The 17,401-nt window shown below is 41.2% G+C and overlaps 2 protein-coding genes across 4 annotated transcripts in view; one reads left to right on the top strand and one right to left on the bottom strand.

The window, feature by feature from the left end:
- Positions 1 to 857: 857 nt before the first annotated feature.
- On the top strand, positions 858 to 4,284 carry gtpbp10 (GTP-binding protein 10 (putative)). The gene is made up of 10 exons (XM_006804934.3): positions 858 to 1,003; positions 1,823 to 2,016; positions 2,150 to 2,241; positions 2,370 to 2,514; positions 2,611 to 2,684; positions 2,813 to 2,865; positions 2,977 to 3,084; positions 3,176 to 3,253; positions 3,384 to 3,507; positions 3,791 to 4,284. The coding sequence occupies exons 1-10, from the start codon at positions 971 to 973 to the stop codon at positions 4,000 to 4,002; spliced, it is 1,113 nt and encodes a 370-aa protein (XP_006804997.1). The 5' UTR covers positions 858 to 970; the 3' UTR covers positions 4,003 to 4,284.
- A 2,218-nt stretch (positions 4,285 to 6,502) lies between these two features.
- Positions 6,503 to 17,401, bottom strand: part of adam22 (ADAM metallopeptidase domain 22) — a 69,496-nt gene continuing 58,597 nt past the window's right edge. Inside the window, exons 25-32 of one of the 3 annotated variants that reach the window (XM_087848207.1) lie at positions 16,895 to 16,985; positions 16,730 to 16,783; positions 14,266 to 14,466; positions 13,814 to 13,914; positions 13,505 to 13,571; positions 11,202 to 11,291; positions 9,376 to 9,499; positions 6,503 to 9,153 (exon numbers count right to left, since the gene is read on the bottom strand). In XM_087848207.1, coding sequence (XP_087704333.1) covers positions 9,133 to 9,153; positions 9,376 to 9,499; positions 11,202 to 11,291; positions 13,505 to 13,571; positions 13,814 to 13,914; positions 14,266 to 14,466; positions 16,730 to 16,783; positions 16,895 to 16,985 — 749 coding nt within the window. In that variant the 3' untranslated portion in view covers positions 6,503 to 9,132. The remainder of the gene's footprint in view (positions 9,154 to 9,375; positions 9,500 to 11,201; positions 11,292 to 13,504; positions 13,572 to 13,813; positions 13,915 to 14,265; positions 14,467 to 16,729; positions 16,784 to 16,894; positions 16,986 to 17,401) is intronic. The other 2 variants (XM_087848205.1, XM_087848206.1) reach the window with 2 other exon arrangements.

The following is a 17,401-nucleotide window of genomic DNA, read 5'->3' as shown; positions in this document are numbered from 1 at the left end:
AATACAGCCTGTGTGCATTTTAGGTTGTGACACACCTATATTTCAGTTACTCTAGATGAAAAACTACATTTATTTTATTATTGTAACCATATTATTATTTTTACTGTTATCACTATTAAACCTTTATTTAAATAGGTTGTCTCAGTGAGACTCAGATCTCTTTTTCAAGAGAGAACTGTCTAGGACCAAAGCACATAGAGACATTACACAATCTTCTGAAAAACAAAGTACACCCTCTTACATTCCTTAATGTTTAATGTATCAGGACATTTAAAAAAAAAAAAAAAATCTGGTTCTTAGCAGGTCATAAAATTAGGCAAATACAACCTCAGATCAACACCAAGACGTGAAACAGTGTTATTATTTAATAAAAAAAAAAAAATGCAGAAAGCAGTGTGTGAAAAATTGAGTACATCTTTACTACCTTTATAGGGATATAGCATATTAATAAATAATCCTTAAAAGTTTATATATGTCCTCAGCAGATAAAAAATGCACTCATAAAACAGGCTCCTTAAAAATAAATTCATACAAATCAATAAGTCATTCCTCACCAGTTTTTTTGTACTAGTATTTGTTGACCTAGCTCATTCTGAACCAGTATGTGGCAAAGGCAAAAAATAATAATAATAATAATGTTGGAAGAATAGATTTTATCCTTTTGTTAAAAACATATACAAACAATTTGGCTTTTTAAAATTTCTTTTAACAGCTTGCATAATCACTTATAAAACCGCTGATTCTGCCTCTGCTCTTAAGATAAAGGAAACGTCCATTTGACACATCCCTGGTTGAGGTGAAGTTGATTCACAGTTAGTGAGAATGGGAGCCCCGCCTCCCCGCTTCATCATCCAATAAGCGGAGAGAAAAGAACCACTACTTCCTGTCCCCGATCCAAACACATGTACGTATGCTAGCAGTTAGCTTTGGCGAAAATACTTCTTAAGAGTGGCAATAAGTGCCACTGAAGATGGTTCACATCACTAGGATCTGCTTACGGAAGGTGAGTACTATAGAAGATTTGTATTGTGAATGTCACATATTTAACGGGGGATATTATACGGTTTTTGACATTAGCTGGAAAGCTAACTGTCAACGCTAAATACACCAAGCAGTAATCGTGTTTGTCTCTCATGTGGTATGTTAGATGATACACCAACTATCTCTATAGCTATTGCGCATGAGCAGCCTGCTGGAGATTGTTTGTAGGGCTCTGCCAGCTCTCCTCCTCCTCACACAGAGGGGCAGACACCAGTCCTGCTGTTGAGATGATGCCCTGTCCAGCTCTCCTTGAGTAAATATCAATTTCCTGCTGTCTCATCCACACTCTTGATATTGTGCTGGGAGGCTTGGCTAACCTTTTTTGTGGCTGCACATATATGAACGTGCCATCCTCGAGGAGTTTTTGAGCACTCTAGTTGCTCACCAATGCTCCACTGATCAATACACTTGTTAACCCAGAACAGCTTTCTGTATAGACTACGTCATGTTACCAAAATAAACTACATACATTACATACAAATAAAGTACATCAAGTAAACAGTAAAACAACAATAAAGTCCCTATAGAATATACATAGGTGCATATTTGTATATATAAAATATATATGAGTTACTGTTTAGCTTTAGTGGACTGAAGAAAATAGGAAGGATGCTCAAGCTGCGGTCAAATTTCATTATTCTTGTGAGATATGTTGGTCTTACCCTGGTAAATGATGTCAGTAAAACTTTTGAAAGATTCAATCACTTGAAGTTGCCTGTTAGGGTCTCTGGTGTTCTTCAATTTCTTAATACCAGTCTGATGTGTCTTTGACTCTTTGCAGTATGGAAACTTTGTTGACAATCTGCGGCTGTACGTCCGTGGAGGCAGTGGAGGGATGGGTTTACCCCGCCTTGGAGGACAAGGAGGGAAAGGGGGAGATGTTTGGGTGGTGGCGACGAAGAACATGACCTTAAAAAGGATAAAGGACAAATTCCCACAAAAACGTTTTGTAGCGGACGCAGGAGCCAACAGCGGGTAGAAATACAATTTTTATTTTAAATTCTGTCGATCATTAAAAAATGTCTATATTTTAGACCTTCATAGAGGTTTTGAAATAGTCCTGTAAGCACGAGATGGTGAGAGCTGTTTGGATCTCTTTTATCAACAGCGTTCGAGCTCTGAAAGGAGAAAGAGGGGCAGACAAGGAGATCCTTGCTCCTGTCGGTATCACCGTCACCACTGATGAGGGCAGAACACTCGGTACGTCAAATCTTTCACAGTCAGTCATGTGAATCTTGTTTTTTCTGACAGAAAAAGAACTGCCAGTGCAGTAGCTACCTGATTTTTGCAGTGAAGCTTCTTATTTCCTCTACCATTCTTCTTACAAGGTGACTTGAATGTGGAGGGCGATCGTGTGATGGTGACAAAAGGAGGATCAGGAGGCTCGCTGTACTCTGCGTTTCAGCCCAGTAAAGGCGAGGCTAAACACATCAGACTGGACCTCAAGCTTATAGCAGACATGGGCCTTGTGGGGTGAGAATAAAAGGGGAACAAACCACACTAACTGAATGCTGAGGTTCAGATTAGCAAAGGGGAACATCTGATTTTGTTCTGTTAAATCACCACCAGGTTCCCGAATGCAGGAAAGTCCTCTCTGCTGACAGCCTTGTCTAACGCCACACCTCAGATTGCCAGCTATGCTTGTGAGAAGATAACCACACGCATATAGAAAAAGAAAACGTGTCTTTTTTTTAAATTCTCAAAATATGCTTTGAAAGAAGAAATAATTCTGTGTTTCATTAAACTTTAATATTTTTCTGCCGTTTCGCAGTCACAACCTTAAAACCAGAGATTGGCAAACTGATATATGACGATTATAAGCAGGTACGAGAATTTCACGTGTTGCCTTGTGCTGTAACTGTCTGCAAAATCATTTCTTTTTTCTTTTTACTTGGCTTACTTGATTGTTTGCTCTTTTTTGGGGGGGCGGTGTAGATTTCTGTTGCTGATCTCCCTGGCTTGATTGAGGGGGCTCACATGAACAAAGGCATGGGCCACAAATTTCTGAAACACGTGGAGAGGACCAAGCAGCTGTTATTTGTGGTGCGTAACTAACACAAACTATGTTTTTGCTTTCAGTGTAACCAGGTGAAAATTGCTTCTGATGACAATTTTGCATTTTGTCTGAATGCAGGTCGATGTTTGTGGTTTTCAGCTGGCAAGTAAAACACCGTTTAGGTCAGCCTTCGAAGCTGTGCAGCTTCTAACCAAGGTGAGCCTGAAGCTGCAAAGGCTGATGACTAGTTTTTAGATATTAACTCTGATCTCCTGACTCAGTCTTCTCTCCTTTTATTTATTTTTTTGTCCCTCGTTCTCCTCTGCTTTCTGACTGCTGCCTAAAGGAATTGGAGTTGTATAAAGAGGAGCTGTTGTCAAAGCCTGCATTACTGGTGGTGAATAAGATGGACCTGCCTGATGCTGAGGACAAGCTAGCAGAGCTGAAGGAGCAACTACAAAACCCAGCAGGTTAGACTAGAATTAGCACTAATGAGTAGAAAAGTTACTTAGGAGAAAAGACTGAAGACGAATTTCTACTTCCAGGGTTCACAGGCGTCCTAGTCTGTTCCAAACATTTCTCTGGCTCTGTCTGAGCCATGCCGCTTACTCTGTCAGATATCGACACAAGCGGCATGATGACTTTTTCGTTTTCGTGCATCTGAACTTCCTTTATGTGAGCATGTTTTTGCAGTTTGTTGGGAGGAAAAATTAGTTTTAAGAGTATTTCTGTTCCTTTTCTTTTCCCTGACAGAGTTCTCTGATCTGCTCCCTGAAGATATGATACCACAGAACTATTTGACCTTCAGACACATGGTTCCCGTTTCTGCAATCACCGGGTTTGGCATCAGCCACCTTAAGAGCTGCATTCGACAGTCCCTCGATGAAGACGCAGCCTTAGAAGTTAAAGCCACTCATCGAGAAAAGCTGCAAGCACTGAGGAAGCAGTCACAAGGACGTGCGTGAGTAACGTAGACGACATCAAGCGTCATCACGCAGGACTTTGCAGATAAACATCCTCTACCACGAAGCTCCTGGGAGAGCAAAACCACTTCAATTGATAGAAGTGATGGAGGTCTCTGCTTGGAGATGATCAAATTCTCACTGACTGATGCAAACTCCATCTTTATTTATTTAAAAGTGATCTGTTGTATAAGACTGATAAAACTTTGTGAATATCATAGAAATTCACAGGCTGGTGCATAAAAGGATTATAGTCAAGATGACTACATTAAATGATAAATACAATATATTCAGTTTCATCCAGTTTCTCACTACGATTTAAAATGTTTTTATTATTATCGATTTATGTTTTGTGCATACTCAGCTGCATCGTCTGTTTCACTTTACATGGGGGCATAATCTGCAATTCAAAGAACATGCAGTGTTGCAGAAAACTTGATACCAGCGATTTAGGCCATAAACTTATTAGGAACATGTTAACTGAGATAGTTTGTTTGCTGTAGGCTTATATAGAGTCTGATTTAATTTGCAACTAAGCAGGAACCTCAGTAATGACCAGTTGAGGCTGGCTCCAGCAGTGAGTCAGTCGTCACAGACTCCCATGTTAAAATGCTCAACAGCAGTAATACATTCTGATGCAAAAATGGGTTTTGTCCTCATTGTTTCCCCCTTCAAAGCAATTCCAGTGGGGGTGAATCTTTGCTATAACTAAACAGTTTCAATGCTGATAAGACCTAAAGGTAAGAGTTTGGTTGCCTTGCTCGGCAGGTGTACCGACACAGGTAACCCGTTGCTTTCCACTTGGCCTCATTTCCGCTAATTTGAGTGACTGAACTGGATCTCCTGACTGTTTTTTGATCAGTCATATGGTTTGCTGTGAGGTACAGCCTGGGCTAAGGGTTCACTCAACTTTTTGACAGGGGGAAATTTTAATTTTTATAAGGAGGCGAGTTAAAATTGGCAAATAAACTTGAAGCAAATTTGTGTTTGGTGATTTTTGATTTTATTGCTAGCAAACATTTAGTACAAAGATGTAATCGATTTAACAAATTTCCTTACTTTTTGTGCTAAGTTTACATGCGTCTGTGCAGTGCACCCATGTAGTTTCTGGGTGCACATGCTAGCATTGCCTGAGAAAATACAGTGGTACTAAATATGGACACTCCAAGCTCCAGAAGAAACATGCAAGTGTCAAGTCCAAAACCAGTAGATGATATCTTACTGGCCGTGTTTGTTGTCTTTAACTCATTGGTCACCTTATTAGGTACACAGTGTTAATATCAGGTTTGACCCCCTTTTTAATTATTAGTAGCTTTCAGTACTGCTTTAATTCTACATGGCAGATTCAACAAGATGCTGGAAACAGTCATCAGATTTTACTACATATTGACATGACAACTGCTGCAGATTTGTTGGCTGCACATCCACCACATCTCAAAGGGGATCAACCTTATTGAGATCTGCTAACACAAATACCCAGATGGACCATGGGGTTTGAACAGTGCTTGGGGGTTGCCCAAGATCACTGAACGGGTCCATGCTTTCATGCAGTTTATGCCAAATTGACCGTACTGTCTGAATGTCACAGTAGAAATCGAGCAGGCATTGTTTAATCTTCTCTTGTTGGATTCTAGTAAGCTCTTTTTCTTAGCTGACAGCAGTGGCACTTCATGCGGTCTTCTGCTACTGTAACCCATCTGCTTCAAGGTTTGATGTGTTGTTCATACAGAGATGCTCTTCTGCATACCTTGGTTTGGTGTGCTCTGACTGCTGACAAAGACATTTAAGCCCAGAGAACTGCCACTCACTGGATATTTTCATTATGTCAATTAGATGTCCTCACTAAGATATGACAGTGTGTGTGTGTTCGTACTATCATGGTGGGGACCAAAATCTGACATTTACTATACTGGTGGGGACTTTCTGCACCGTGGGGATCAAAAACCAGGTCCCCTCGGGGTTGAAAGCAATTTTCACACTCAAAATGTGGTTTTAGTGTCAGGGTTACAATTAGGTTGTGGTTAGGTTTAGGGTAAGGGTCAGGGTTAGGCATTCATTTTTGATGGTTAGGGTAAGCGGCTAGGGAAAGCATTATGTCAACGGGATGTCCCCACGAGGATAGCAAACCAGACATGTGTGAGTGAGAGAGTAAATATATGGTCTATAATTTGCAACCAGTGGAGTCACTCCACTGCAAGAAGGAAGGCTAATTTTTCTTCTCTTCCTTTCCCTTTTCTTTTAAACCTACAGACTCTGACGCTCTTACAGTCTGATTTTTCGGGTTACACCAATCTGTACCTCAACACAGGGTAGAGATGTAAAGCATACTACAGTATATAAAATGCTAAGAGGCCGAGGAGTATTGTGCAGAGTGACTTAAATGTTTTGATAACACTGAGAATTAAACTGTCATGTAACCCTGAATCAGGTTTTATTAACTGGTTATCAAACCATCCTGGGAAATCAGAAGATAATAGAAAAGTCTGCACAGACAGAGGTGTTGATGAAAGTTTTATTTTATATTAAATATATTACAATACTGAATGATAAAGAGGAAAAAATATGGGGATTTTTGCATCATCAGTCTGTACAGCATACAGGCAAATTAAAAAATAAAAAAAGACAACTGCAGTGTCTGAATTAGTACATATGGGGCTCTTTAGGGTTCCTGGAGCAGAGTGCTGATGATTCTGGTGTGACGGGAACGCATGGCTGAGACTGGGTGGTACACAAATACATTCAAGTCTCTGGCCAGACAGCTGCTCTGCAGGGATCGGTCAGTCCAGCTGTGTGTGGAGGCAGATACAGCAGATATGTTTGGAGTAACACCTGTACAATCACACAAATCACTACTGCCTGCCAAATCACTACTGCCGTCCTCGATGGCGAATCCTCTAGAGTTTTGCCCAAGGCACCAGGACAAATGTCTCGCTGCTGCACAGTATTATGATGTTAGAAACATTTCTAAGGAGCTCAGAGATGATGCTCTCCCCAGCCTGGGGAAGCCCAGAAAGATCACTGGGCCGCTGGACACCGATAGTAAGACCAGAGGAACAAAAATAAAGAAAGTTCTGGTAGAAGGCAAATCATGAGCCCAGACAGCAACATGTGTCCAAACCTTACATCAGCACGTAGCATCGTATCAGCACATGCGTAAGGAACAACGGCTTCTATTGGCCCCAAAGGACAAAGGTGATGAAACGAAATGCTCTCCATCAAACTCATCAACCCACGTAATTACAATAATGCACTTAATTAATGTTTAAATAGCTGCTGTACATAATGCTGAGGGGGAAAAGGTGAACATTACAAAGGTACTTAATAAAAAAAAAGATACTAGTAGCAATATTAGTCCAATATTGTGAAGCTCATATTACCTATACAGTCCTAATGCATACATGAATTACAAATGTAAAAGTGCCCACACTGGAACAAAAGCTAACAACAGTAAAATGACAAACATGAGGCCTTGACACAACAGTTTCTCCACAGTGTAGAGCACTGACTGTACAAAGAACTTGTTGGTGAGCGGGATTTGCATCCAGAAAAAAAAAACCCACCTTAAATAATTACACTGGCACGACAGTTAGCTTCGAACCACCTGCCATGAGCTTTACAAGCAACTGTGGTACACAGACCCATTAAAAACAACAGGAAAAGGCAATAGGGGGGAAAAACTCATCCGGTGACATGCTCATTTCCTGTTATGACCTCATAAAGAGCCTACCGGCGAAATAATCTGATATAGATCTGTCATGCTGTTGGGTCTTCATAAGCTCGAACAGCAAGCACTGTACAGCATAGTTAATCATTTACAAGGCTAAATATCTCAGTCGTCACAGCTAAATTCAAAATGCGCATTTCAGTCAATTTCCAGATGCTGGCTGAGGCGGGTCACCAGCCAGATGTTCAATTACTCACATTCAAGTGGCCGCCACTGGAAAAATGGGAGTGCAGCCGTCTCAAACACACAAACACCTTGTCACCATCATTGGGAAATTTTCAGGAAATTACGTGAGTGACAAGCGGCACATCTATAACTACACCAAACACATCTCGTCCATTCGTTTCACTCGGGAAAACTAATAAAAATGTAGCTAAATTAATATCGATCGAGAACAGTCTAAGCGACGCTCTTATTAATGTGCCACAGTCAACATCGCTGGATGTCTGTGTGTGTGTCTCACAGAGATGCATGAAAATAGTGGCTAAGGTAAAAAATAAACACACATTCTGCTGTGGATGGAGAAGGCTATAGAGGTCACAGTCACAGAGCGGGAGAAACCCAGACTACAGGGTCTCTGAACTTATCTACAAATCAACAGGAAACAAAGAAATGTCTCTCTCTGTCTTTTTGTCTTTCAAAACAAAAGAAAACCCATACTCTGTGTGTATTTTACTGTACATATTTACACACAAACCAAAGGGAGGAACAGCAGAGTGGGGTCCATGTTGCGGTGATACAATATGAGTTACCTTTAGTGGAGAGAAAGCATTAAGCCTACAGACGTTATAAAATCACAGCCCCATTTGCATGCTTTCCTTTCGGGTCAGACCGTTGCCTGTCGGAGGGAGTTGCCGATAAACACAGTCGTCTCATGCATACAGTGTTGGCGTTTCTACAGTAATTCACGTCAAAATGATCCGACGCAGATCCGGCGATGGCCTGGCTCCCACAGCTCCTTTCACAGAGGAGCCTGTACAATTCAGATGGGATGATGCTGAAGTGAATACGACATGAGACAAGCTAAAGAGGGTTAAGGGTGGTGTGGGGGTTTTGGGTGGGGTTCTGTCACGTTGGTGAAGCTTTGAGCAGACAGCAGGAACAGCTCAGTCTGAGCTCCAGCTGGTCTGGAGAGGATGTGGAGCTGGTGTCTCTGCCGGGACTCCACATCGTCACGTAAAGATCCACTGAATGAGGCTGTTTGGCAATACGGCCTCGCAGATGCTTGGTCACATTAACTCAAACTCAAACTCTGCCTGTTTCCTGTCCAGTGGGTGGGTGGGGCTCTCTCTCTTTTTCCTCTTTAGTCGCTTAGAGTCAATTTTGTATCGTTTTTGTGTTTGTTCATTCATAGAAAAGGAGAGATGTGTAGTTCTTTATAGTCTTGTGCAGAGAGGGCAAGACAGCTGTTATATTGAGGTCTCCCACAACTGAAAATAGAAGAGAAGAAAGAGAAGCCTTTTAGCATCTCCCAAAGTTTACTGCTGGTCGGTCACATCACTTCCTTTTTCCACAGAGTTCAGGCTGGACTTACAGTTCTGCTGTTTTTCTTAAACCTTATGTCATTATAACGTGCTTCAGTAGCTTCATTTGCACACACAACCACCATTAAATGCATAAATCCCTGTATTGTGTTTCTGATTGATACTTACCCTGGCACTCTGCCTGTTGGCTTTCCTCTGGTCATCGGGGAGAGGAGGCATAGGGTATGGGTACCTCCTGCTGGATGCAATAGATCCTGTGGAGGAGGTGGGAGACTTGGCAGGCGATAGCGTCCTGAGAAAAGAAATAAAGTGATCATGATGTGACGTGATCATAAAACTATTGCCCCCTTGTTTTTTTAGTTAGGGTAGGACTAAGATGTCCAAAGACACAGATACATAAATCAGGTTAGATCTGTGACTTTGGACAACATCCTCCTTCAGCTGCTCCACCTATTCAGTTTTCACCTTCCTAAATAGAGAGTTTGCTCCTAGAAGCTGCTCACCAGAAAGCAAAGAGACAAAATTATAAAATAATCACTGCAAAAAATGTTTCGCTTTTAAGAGCAAACCCTGTGCATGATATGTATTTATTTACACAGCAGTAAACAGTTCCCGGCTGCAGTGTGGGCACAGTCATAGTTTCCTTCATGCTTCACCGTGTCACAGCATTTTCGGCAAGCACCAACACACTCTCAGCTAGAAGCTGCAGAACAATAACTTTAGCCACTGTGGACAAAGCATGCTGCTAAAGGTAACTTCTGCTCTAAGCTTAGCTGGTGTGTTGTCTTGATGGGATAGCTCAATCTGCGGGAGCATGAAAAGGCGACTGGGACAGCGGGCCAGACCGGAGCTGGGTAAAAAAAGCAAAAGACCAAGAGTCAGAGGAAGAGATCCAGTCCAGTGAAACAGCAGCAGAAAGCCTGCAGCGTGTGCAGCGGCTTCTATACATCACTGCACCGTGGTGACTGAATGGTCCTGGGTCGGCCAAAATGATGGAAAGACCAGAGAAATTTGACGGCAGGTTGCAGAAGTTATTTTTTTCTCCTCACATGAAGGAACTTTAAAGTGTTTAAACCTTTAACGTGTCTCTTCTGTAAAACAGTGGCATCTGATCAGCTTCATATTCATTCTGTAGCTTACTGTTGGTCTATTTCCTTTTCTAAGTCTTTTTACAGAGGATTCAATATTCAGTTTGCAGTTAAAAGTTCTGCAACCTGCTACTCCATGTCTCTTCATTTTTTGGGCCTGTTTCTACTCTAAATTAGAAGAGGGAGAGGGTTAGAAATGTGCGCCTGGACAGTGAAGGTCTATAGATTCCAGTGTTGGTTTGCTGTTTACTGATGTTTGGGTTTTTTTAGCGAGCTTCAGCTTGTGTTTGTAACCATCTATAGACCTTGGGCACGATCAGAGCTTTTGCCACAACAGCGCAATGATGATGTCAGAGCGGCACCCGAAATATCTGGCTCTGCGGTGACATCACACTGACGCGAAGGCTCGTGAGGTCACTGTGAGCGAGGCGGAGGGCCGAACAACACAAAACACTTACTGACGGAACAACATTGAACATGCAGAGGTAACAAGAGACTGGGAGGGAGGGAGGAGAGCAAAGAAGGGAATAAGGAGAAATTAGGAATAAAAATGACTGGATTATAGTTTTACACTAGCACAGACAGTAATAGCCATCTTTGTTTTTGCATCAATACAGTAAAGCAGGAAAATAAAAGTCTGCAACTTAAAAATTCAGCACTTGGAGTGGTAAGAAAAAAAGTAAAGCTTAAAAATGTCTGTTCATCATCCTTATTTATGCACAGTGGCAACCTTTTCTCCGTTGCAACATGCCATTCTCTGAGATATAGCTTTGAATTGTCTCCAGAAAAGAAAAAAAAGACCAGATTGGCACTAAGCCTTCCTTTCCAAACCACAAATCAAACCAAAAAGTGAGGGAGTTTTTAGACAAGCGTGTGGGGTATACAGGACGTGGTCCGAGGTAATACCTAAGGTAAGGTCCTTGAGTGTTTCTATTCACATCTTCTACCCATTTAGTTACATCATAAAACTCTGTTTTGAGGCGAGGGGTTAAATACCTGTGGGAGGGTTGAGGGGGAGGGAAGTTAAAGGGACACAACACAAGGTGAGGGGGAGAAGAGAGAAAAGAAAGGAAGAAAAAAGAAACGGACAGAAATTTCTCCAGAAATAAGCGAGTGTGGGGGGGGTGGGGGTGAGGTTGGGGGAAGGGAGAGAGGAAGAGGAAATATTTTAGGAAAGCAGAGCAGAGCAAAGATATTCTGAACAAGATGCAATTGAGGAAAAAATGGTGAGAAGATGGCAGACAGACCTGTGTGTGGTTTCAGATGAAAACGGCACTATGAAAATCACAAACACCTGTGTCGCGTGTTACAGGCTCGGTTGCATGTTGGTCTCATCATTCCAAGCAGCTATAGCTTCTTTGCCACTCCGGCAGTCTCATGCTTATATCGAGAACATGTGCACTACACACTACTCCTTATGCCAAGACCTTCAGACGCACAAACCGACCGACATACGAGGCTGGGAGGCAGCTGATGCACACAGCTCACTGTGCATTCACAGTCAACAGGCAGGTATGCACATATCTTATTTGTTCACAGGCTGTGGGTAAAGTCTAAAAGATTTAAAGCTTCGGCCTCAAAAGCCAAACAGAAGCTTAGAGTTCACGTTGATAGAGCAGATCAATGTGAACAATGCAAAACGAGACACAATTACATTTTTCTGTCTGATACAAACAGAAGCATTGTTTCATTTTCTTTACAGAAATTATTTAATGACAAGAATATCAAACTTTATCATTTATTTGTTGACTGTCAACAAATCTAATAAAAAGACCAAAACCAACAATAAACTGACTAAGCGTACGTGTTCTACCCTCTCTGTCTCCATTTAACTGTGGCCAAAGATGAAAAGCCACAAATAAAAAACAGTCATAATAATTAATTGTTGCCCACACAATACTGAAACTGCACACTGCTGTTACAATAAACACAAGCACTGCAGTTAAGTCTCTTCCTGCTAATGTTATGATTTCTACAAACACAGAGTAATGGTCTGAAGCATTCAGGTGTGTTTTAATACACAAATAATACCATCTTCCCAAGACCGGACGTCTCAGTAAATTCTCCCCGAGCTCAGACAGTGTAATTCTCAAAGAAACTGCTTAAAACTCAAGAGCTACATCTCAGACTCTACAGGCGTCAGTTAGCTTGTTATATGTTAAAGTTCATGACAGCACAAATGAAAAAACACTGAACTTGTTTGGCTAGTTTGGCAGAGTTACCAGTACAAAGCCTTGTTTTTGAAGAAAAACAAGTTGGCAACATGGCTCAGGTTTGCAGAGTTGCATCTTATCAACAACAACATTCCTTGAATTGTGTCCTTTGGACAGATAAGACCAAAGTGGAGATGTTTGGCCATAATGCACAGTACCTTATTTGGAAAAAACCAAACACCGCATATCAGCACAAACACCTCATACCAACTGGCAAGCATGGTGGTGGAGGGGTTATGATTTGGGCCAGGCCAAGCTTGATCCAGGCCAAGCTTTAGCTGTTAGATAGATGACTCGAGAAAGCTTTGGTACAGAAGAGTGCATGGTTGACCTCTTCTGTACCAAAGCTTTCTTGAGTCATCTGTCCAACAGCTAAAGCTTGGCCTGGGTCATGCAACAGGACAATGATCCCAAGCCTGCAGCGTGTGCAGTGGCAAAGCTGTGAGAGACAGACAAAGTTTTTCACAGATGTGCATCGAGTCCTGCAAAAACTTTCTTTTTCATATGACTGTATATGTGCATATGAACATGCAGACTCTGTGGGTCATTGGTAGTCACATGCGGCACAGAAATGTAATCTTGAAACTACTTTTGATATTGCTTTGGATTTCATTACTATAAAATCGGATCTGCATTCATAAACAGGTGCACGGTCTTGGCACAGACATCTGCTGGCCTAAACTGTCATCCTCAGAGTCTCGCTGTCTGGCCAAGACTGAAGGGTTCCCAATGTGACTGCCAGTGTTGTAAATATAATTATTCAGTAATCCACAGGTGAAAATACTGATCTAAATTTGCTCCTTTTCCCTAAAAACTGTTGGTTTTGGTCTTTTTGTGAGATTTACTAAAATAAAGAATGAAAATTATAAAGATAATGTCATCTTGATTCTTTAACAGATCCTGATACATTAGTGTTTTTTACTACGGTGTCACTCTATCTGCAAGTAGAGCGTTCACTGACATCACAACTTAATCAGTTTCCCAAATATCACTTACTCTGTGGAGTTCGAGCGAGCACGGAACTTCTTTCCTTTCAGTTTCTTACGATTACCGCTCAAGTTTCCTGAAGACAAACAAAACAGAAGTGCACATTTAGATTCACATGCTAAGTATTTAATGGGATGATAATGAAAAAGCAGGCCTGTATGAGAAGGGCTACAATTGGTTTGTTAGTTGTGGTTTGAATTTAGCCTAAAGATCAGAACGTGACTTAGATTCTTTCACTGTTTCCTGTCCCTATGCTGCAGGGAACAGACACATTCATTTTCTTTCATCCTGAGAAACGAAAAAAAAAGCACAACTTACCTTGCCACGAGTTGCTTCTTGGTCGCCCATTTTCACAGATGTCAGTGATGTGTTTGGCATCTGGAATTCTCTCACTCCACGAGTGGGACAGGCCATTAGATCTAGGTCACATGAAGCACGGACAAAAGAAAAGTTCAGTAACGTCTTCCTAAGATGCTGCAAGTCTGCTGCAAATGAGGCTAAAATGAGGCTGAGGTAAATGAATCAGAAGATGAAGATGCCATGTCATCATTATGAGCCATGAAAACATATCATGACAGATTAATATGACATGAGATGAAAGCACTTGATGCAAAACTGCCAAAATGCTCACAAGTTTCTGCATTTTGGTCATTTCCAGAAAAAGGTAAGACACCTAATGAAAGCACGAAAACATGTTGAGCTCATCTACACCGGTGATGCACACGCACACACTTGCCAGCAAATGAACGAGTGATGGTGAGATGGCACACCTGAAGGCAAACAGTGAGCGGTTCTGAGAAATGGATGGGATGGAGGGAGTGAAGGACGGGGTGCAAATCTGCAGGTGCGACAGGCAGGCTGACCTCTTCTTGGAGCTGCAGCCCGAGTTTGTGCTTACACCCGGAGGCATGTCGCTGTAAAATGAATCTGCATCCCCAGGTTTTGTGACATAGTCACCTGGAGGCATTTGCCTGGAAGTACAGAAGAATTCATTTAGATGCTGCAGAGATGAACACCATGACAGGAAACAGTCACCTGCATAGATTTTAATTAAAAGCTTTTTATAGTCCATTTATGATCTGTGCCACATTTTGCTTTCTTCTACTCTGGTGACTGCTTTGTATTTTTCATGATTTAATTAGCTGTTCAGTTATTGCACTAAGCTTGCACTAAGAGCCCCCATTTACATTTCTCCCTATTTTTGTTCTAGCTCAGTCCAGTTGGCTAACATCATTATACTCTCATGTCTAAAAAAAAAGGGAAAAATGTTTTTTATATATATGTTTTCTCTATTTTCTATAATAAAAACACTCATAAGCATTTCAAAGACTTTTACTGGCAATATAAATATGCAAAGAGTGTTTTGGCTACTTCTTGCTTTTTAGTTTAAGAAGTGGTATAAAAAACCCAAATGTAAAAGATTTCTGACCTCATTAATAATTGGCTTGTTGAAGGTAATTTTCAAAACAACTTTTTGTGACCTGATATTCGTCACTTTCTTACAACTTTTTCTTGCCAACGATGAAAATAGGTCATACAAATAAATGAAGGATGTCCATAAAATGTATATAAAGGAAGAAGGACGTTTGTGGAGTGGCCATTTGTTTCTTCTATATAGGAGACAGACCCCAGTGGGGGTTTATTTCTTGCCAGTTGTTTTAGAATTGTAAAAATGATGAAACAACTTCACAAACCCATCTTTACAAAGCTGAAGAAGTCAATCTGCCTTCTTTTCCAAGCTCTTAAGAGTAAAATTTATTCATTTATAAATGTTATAAATTATGCTAAAAAAGTGAATTACAAGTCTGTTGATTTAAAACTTTGTTATTATAAATCGCCTGCTGGAGCCGCATGCAGTACGATCGGGACCCACCACCAGTGTTGGGAAGGTTACTTTTAAAATGTATTCCATTACAGAATACAGAATACATGCCCCAAAATGTATTCTGTAACGTATTCCGTTATGTTACCCAATGAGAGTAACGTATTCTGAATACTTTGGATTACTTAATATATTATCATGCTGTTTACAACTACGTGAATGTACTATTGCTGTGATTTATTACTGTTACTGAAGGTCTGCGGCTCCAAACCGTAGTAAAGGGACCTCTGGCTCATACGTCGGGCTCGTAGCCGAAAACTAGCTTTACTTTGTTGTCTGGGTCAACTCTGCTTGCGAGAGACAGAGAGAGGCGTTGAAAGGCTGCTGCAACGGAACTTATTGTTTTTGGAGGAAAACACGAACACGGTGTACAGTCGAGTCTTAATAGCTTACTTACAACTGGGCTCGTCAGGGACTCTTCTTGGCTGCAGTGGTTATTATTATATTTACATGCTTCCAGCTCCCGTTTTTGCTCGATGACAGCTCATACTTTTCCTTTTTCTCCCTCCCTCGCTCACAGACACATAACGTGTATGGCAGTCCATTCTCCCTGAAGCACGGACTACACTGCCCATGATGCTACATTCTTTAGAGTTATGCCTGTAGCATTCTGCCTATTAGCTTAGCACAACAACAACAAGGCCTCTCTCACCCAGGAAACACTCAGAGGGAGCGTCACCCTGTAACCATGGCAACCGTAACGCTGCCACCTGGAACAACAGAACGTAGCTGTCAAACAAAACCCAAACAGTCCTGACCCGCCACAATATGAAACAGGAAAGTACCGCCGTGTAATCCATTTATTTCAACAAAGTAACTGTATTCTAAATACCACCTTTTTAAACGGTAACTGTAACGGAATACAGTTACTCATATTTTGTATTTTAAATACGTAACGGCGGTACATGTATTCCGTTACTCCCCAACACTGCCCACCACAGACTCACGGCCCTCATAATACATATTTTTACATTTGATATTTAGTTTTCCTTTTGATTATATAACTTCATGTAGATGACATTTAAGTGCAAGACGATTACTTGTAGCAGATTAGAAAACATTTTTGGTCATTTTTGTTATTATGCAGGGCGAGGATATTTCAGATTTCCTCAGGGTCTCGCTGCAGATTTGTATTTCAGATCTTGCTCCGGGTTTTGGATCATTTGAGCACAAAGAAACGACCAAGTATTAACTACAGGTTTTGTGGTCTTTGCAAAAAAACAAAACAAAACAAGAAAAGAAAAAGTTACTGAGACAACAATAACACACTCAAACAAGCTGCAGCTCTGTCATGCACTTTAGAGTCACGCTTTAAATAACAGAGTAAGAAAAAGATGTTAAAGTGTGCAAACCGGCAGAATCTCCGGTGAACCTCAGACTCGATGTAGCATTTCTGCTTGTAGCTCCTGTAAAGAAAACAGCAATCTTATAACAATCCAGAAAGTTCATACTTTTATTTATTATTATTTCCACTCATCACTCATCAACAGACATGCACAAACTATGTGTAGACTCACTTGTAGCACCAGGCTGTTACAGCCAGTATTAGGGCGAGGAAGAGGATAGAGCCCGCAATAGCCCCGATGATGATGTTAGTGCTGTTGATACCTGAGACAGAGGAAGAGAGTAGAGTGGGAAGCCAAATGTGTATTAACTGAGATGTGTGTGTCTCTTGTATCTGGAACAATGCAGACACATGGGGATACACAAACCACAAAACAGTGCAGCAGCGCACAAAAACACAGAACATTTAGCAAGAAAAGTTCATCAGGAAGACATAGGAGAAAAAAAACACCAAAACCTCAGTCACCCTCCAACGCTACTCTGAGGGGGAACCTACAAGCGCTTCCCATTCAGGGTAACAATAAAAACTGCTTGCTTCTCAATTGAATGAGGGCTGTAATGATCTAACTGTGATGGGACTGAAGTTGGAGTGAGACAAGACGAGGAGGAGCAGGAAATGACATCAAAGACAAGACAAACACAATGAAAAAGGAACCTAAATCTGACCTCAAATCACTCCG

The sequence above is a fragment of the Neolamprologus brichardi genome, chromosome 11 (genome assembly GCF_056152115.1).
Source record: "Neolamprologus brichardi isolate AB-2024 chromosome 11, ASM5615211v1, whole genome shotgun sequence".
Classification (NCBI taxonomy): Eukaryota; Metazoa; Chordata; class Actinopteri; order Cichliformes; family Cichlidae; genus Neolamprologus; species Neolamprologus brichardi.
This window is presented reverse-complemented; position numbering and strand designations above follow the sequence as displayed.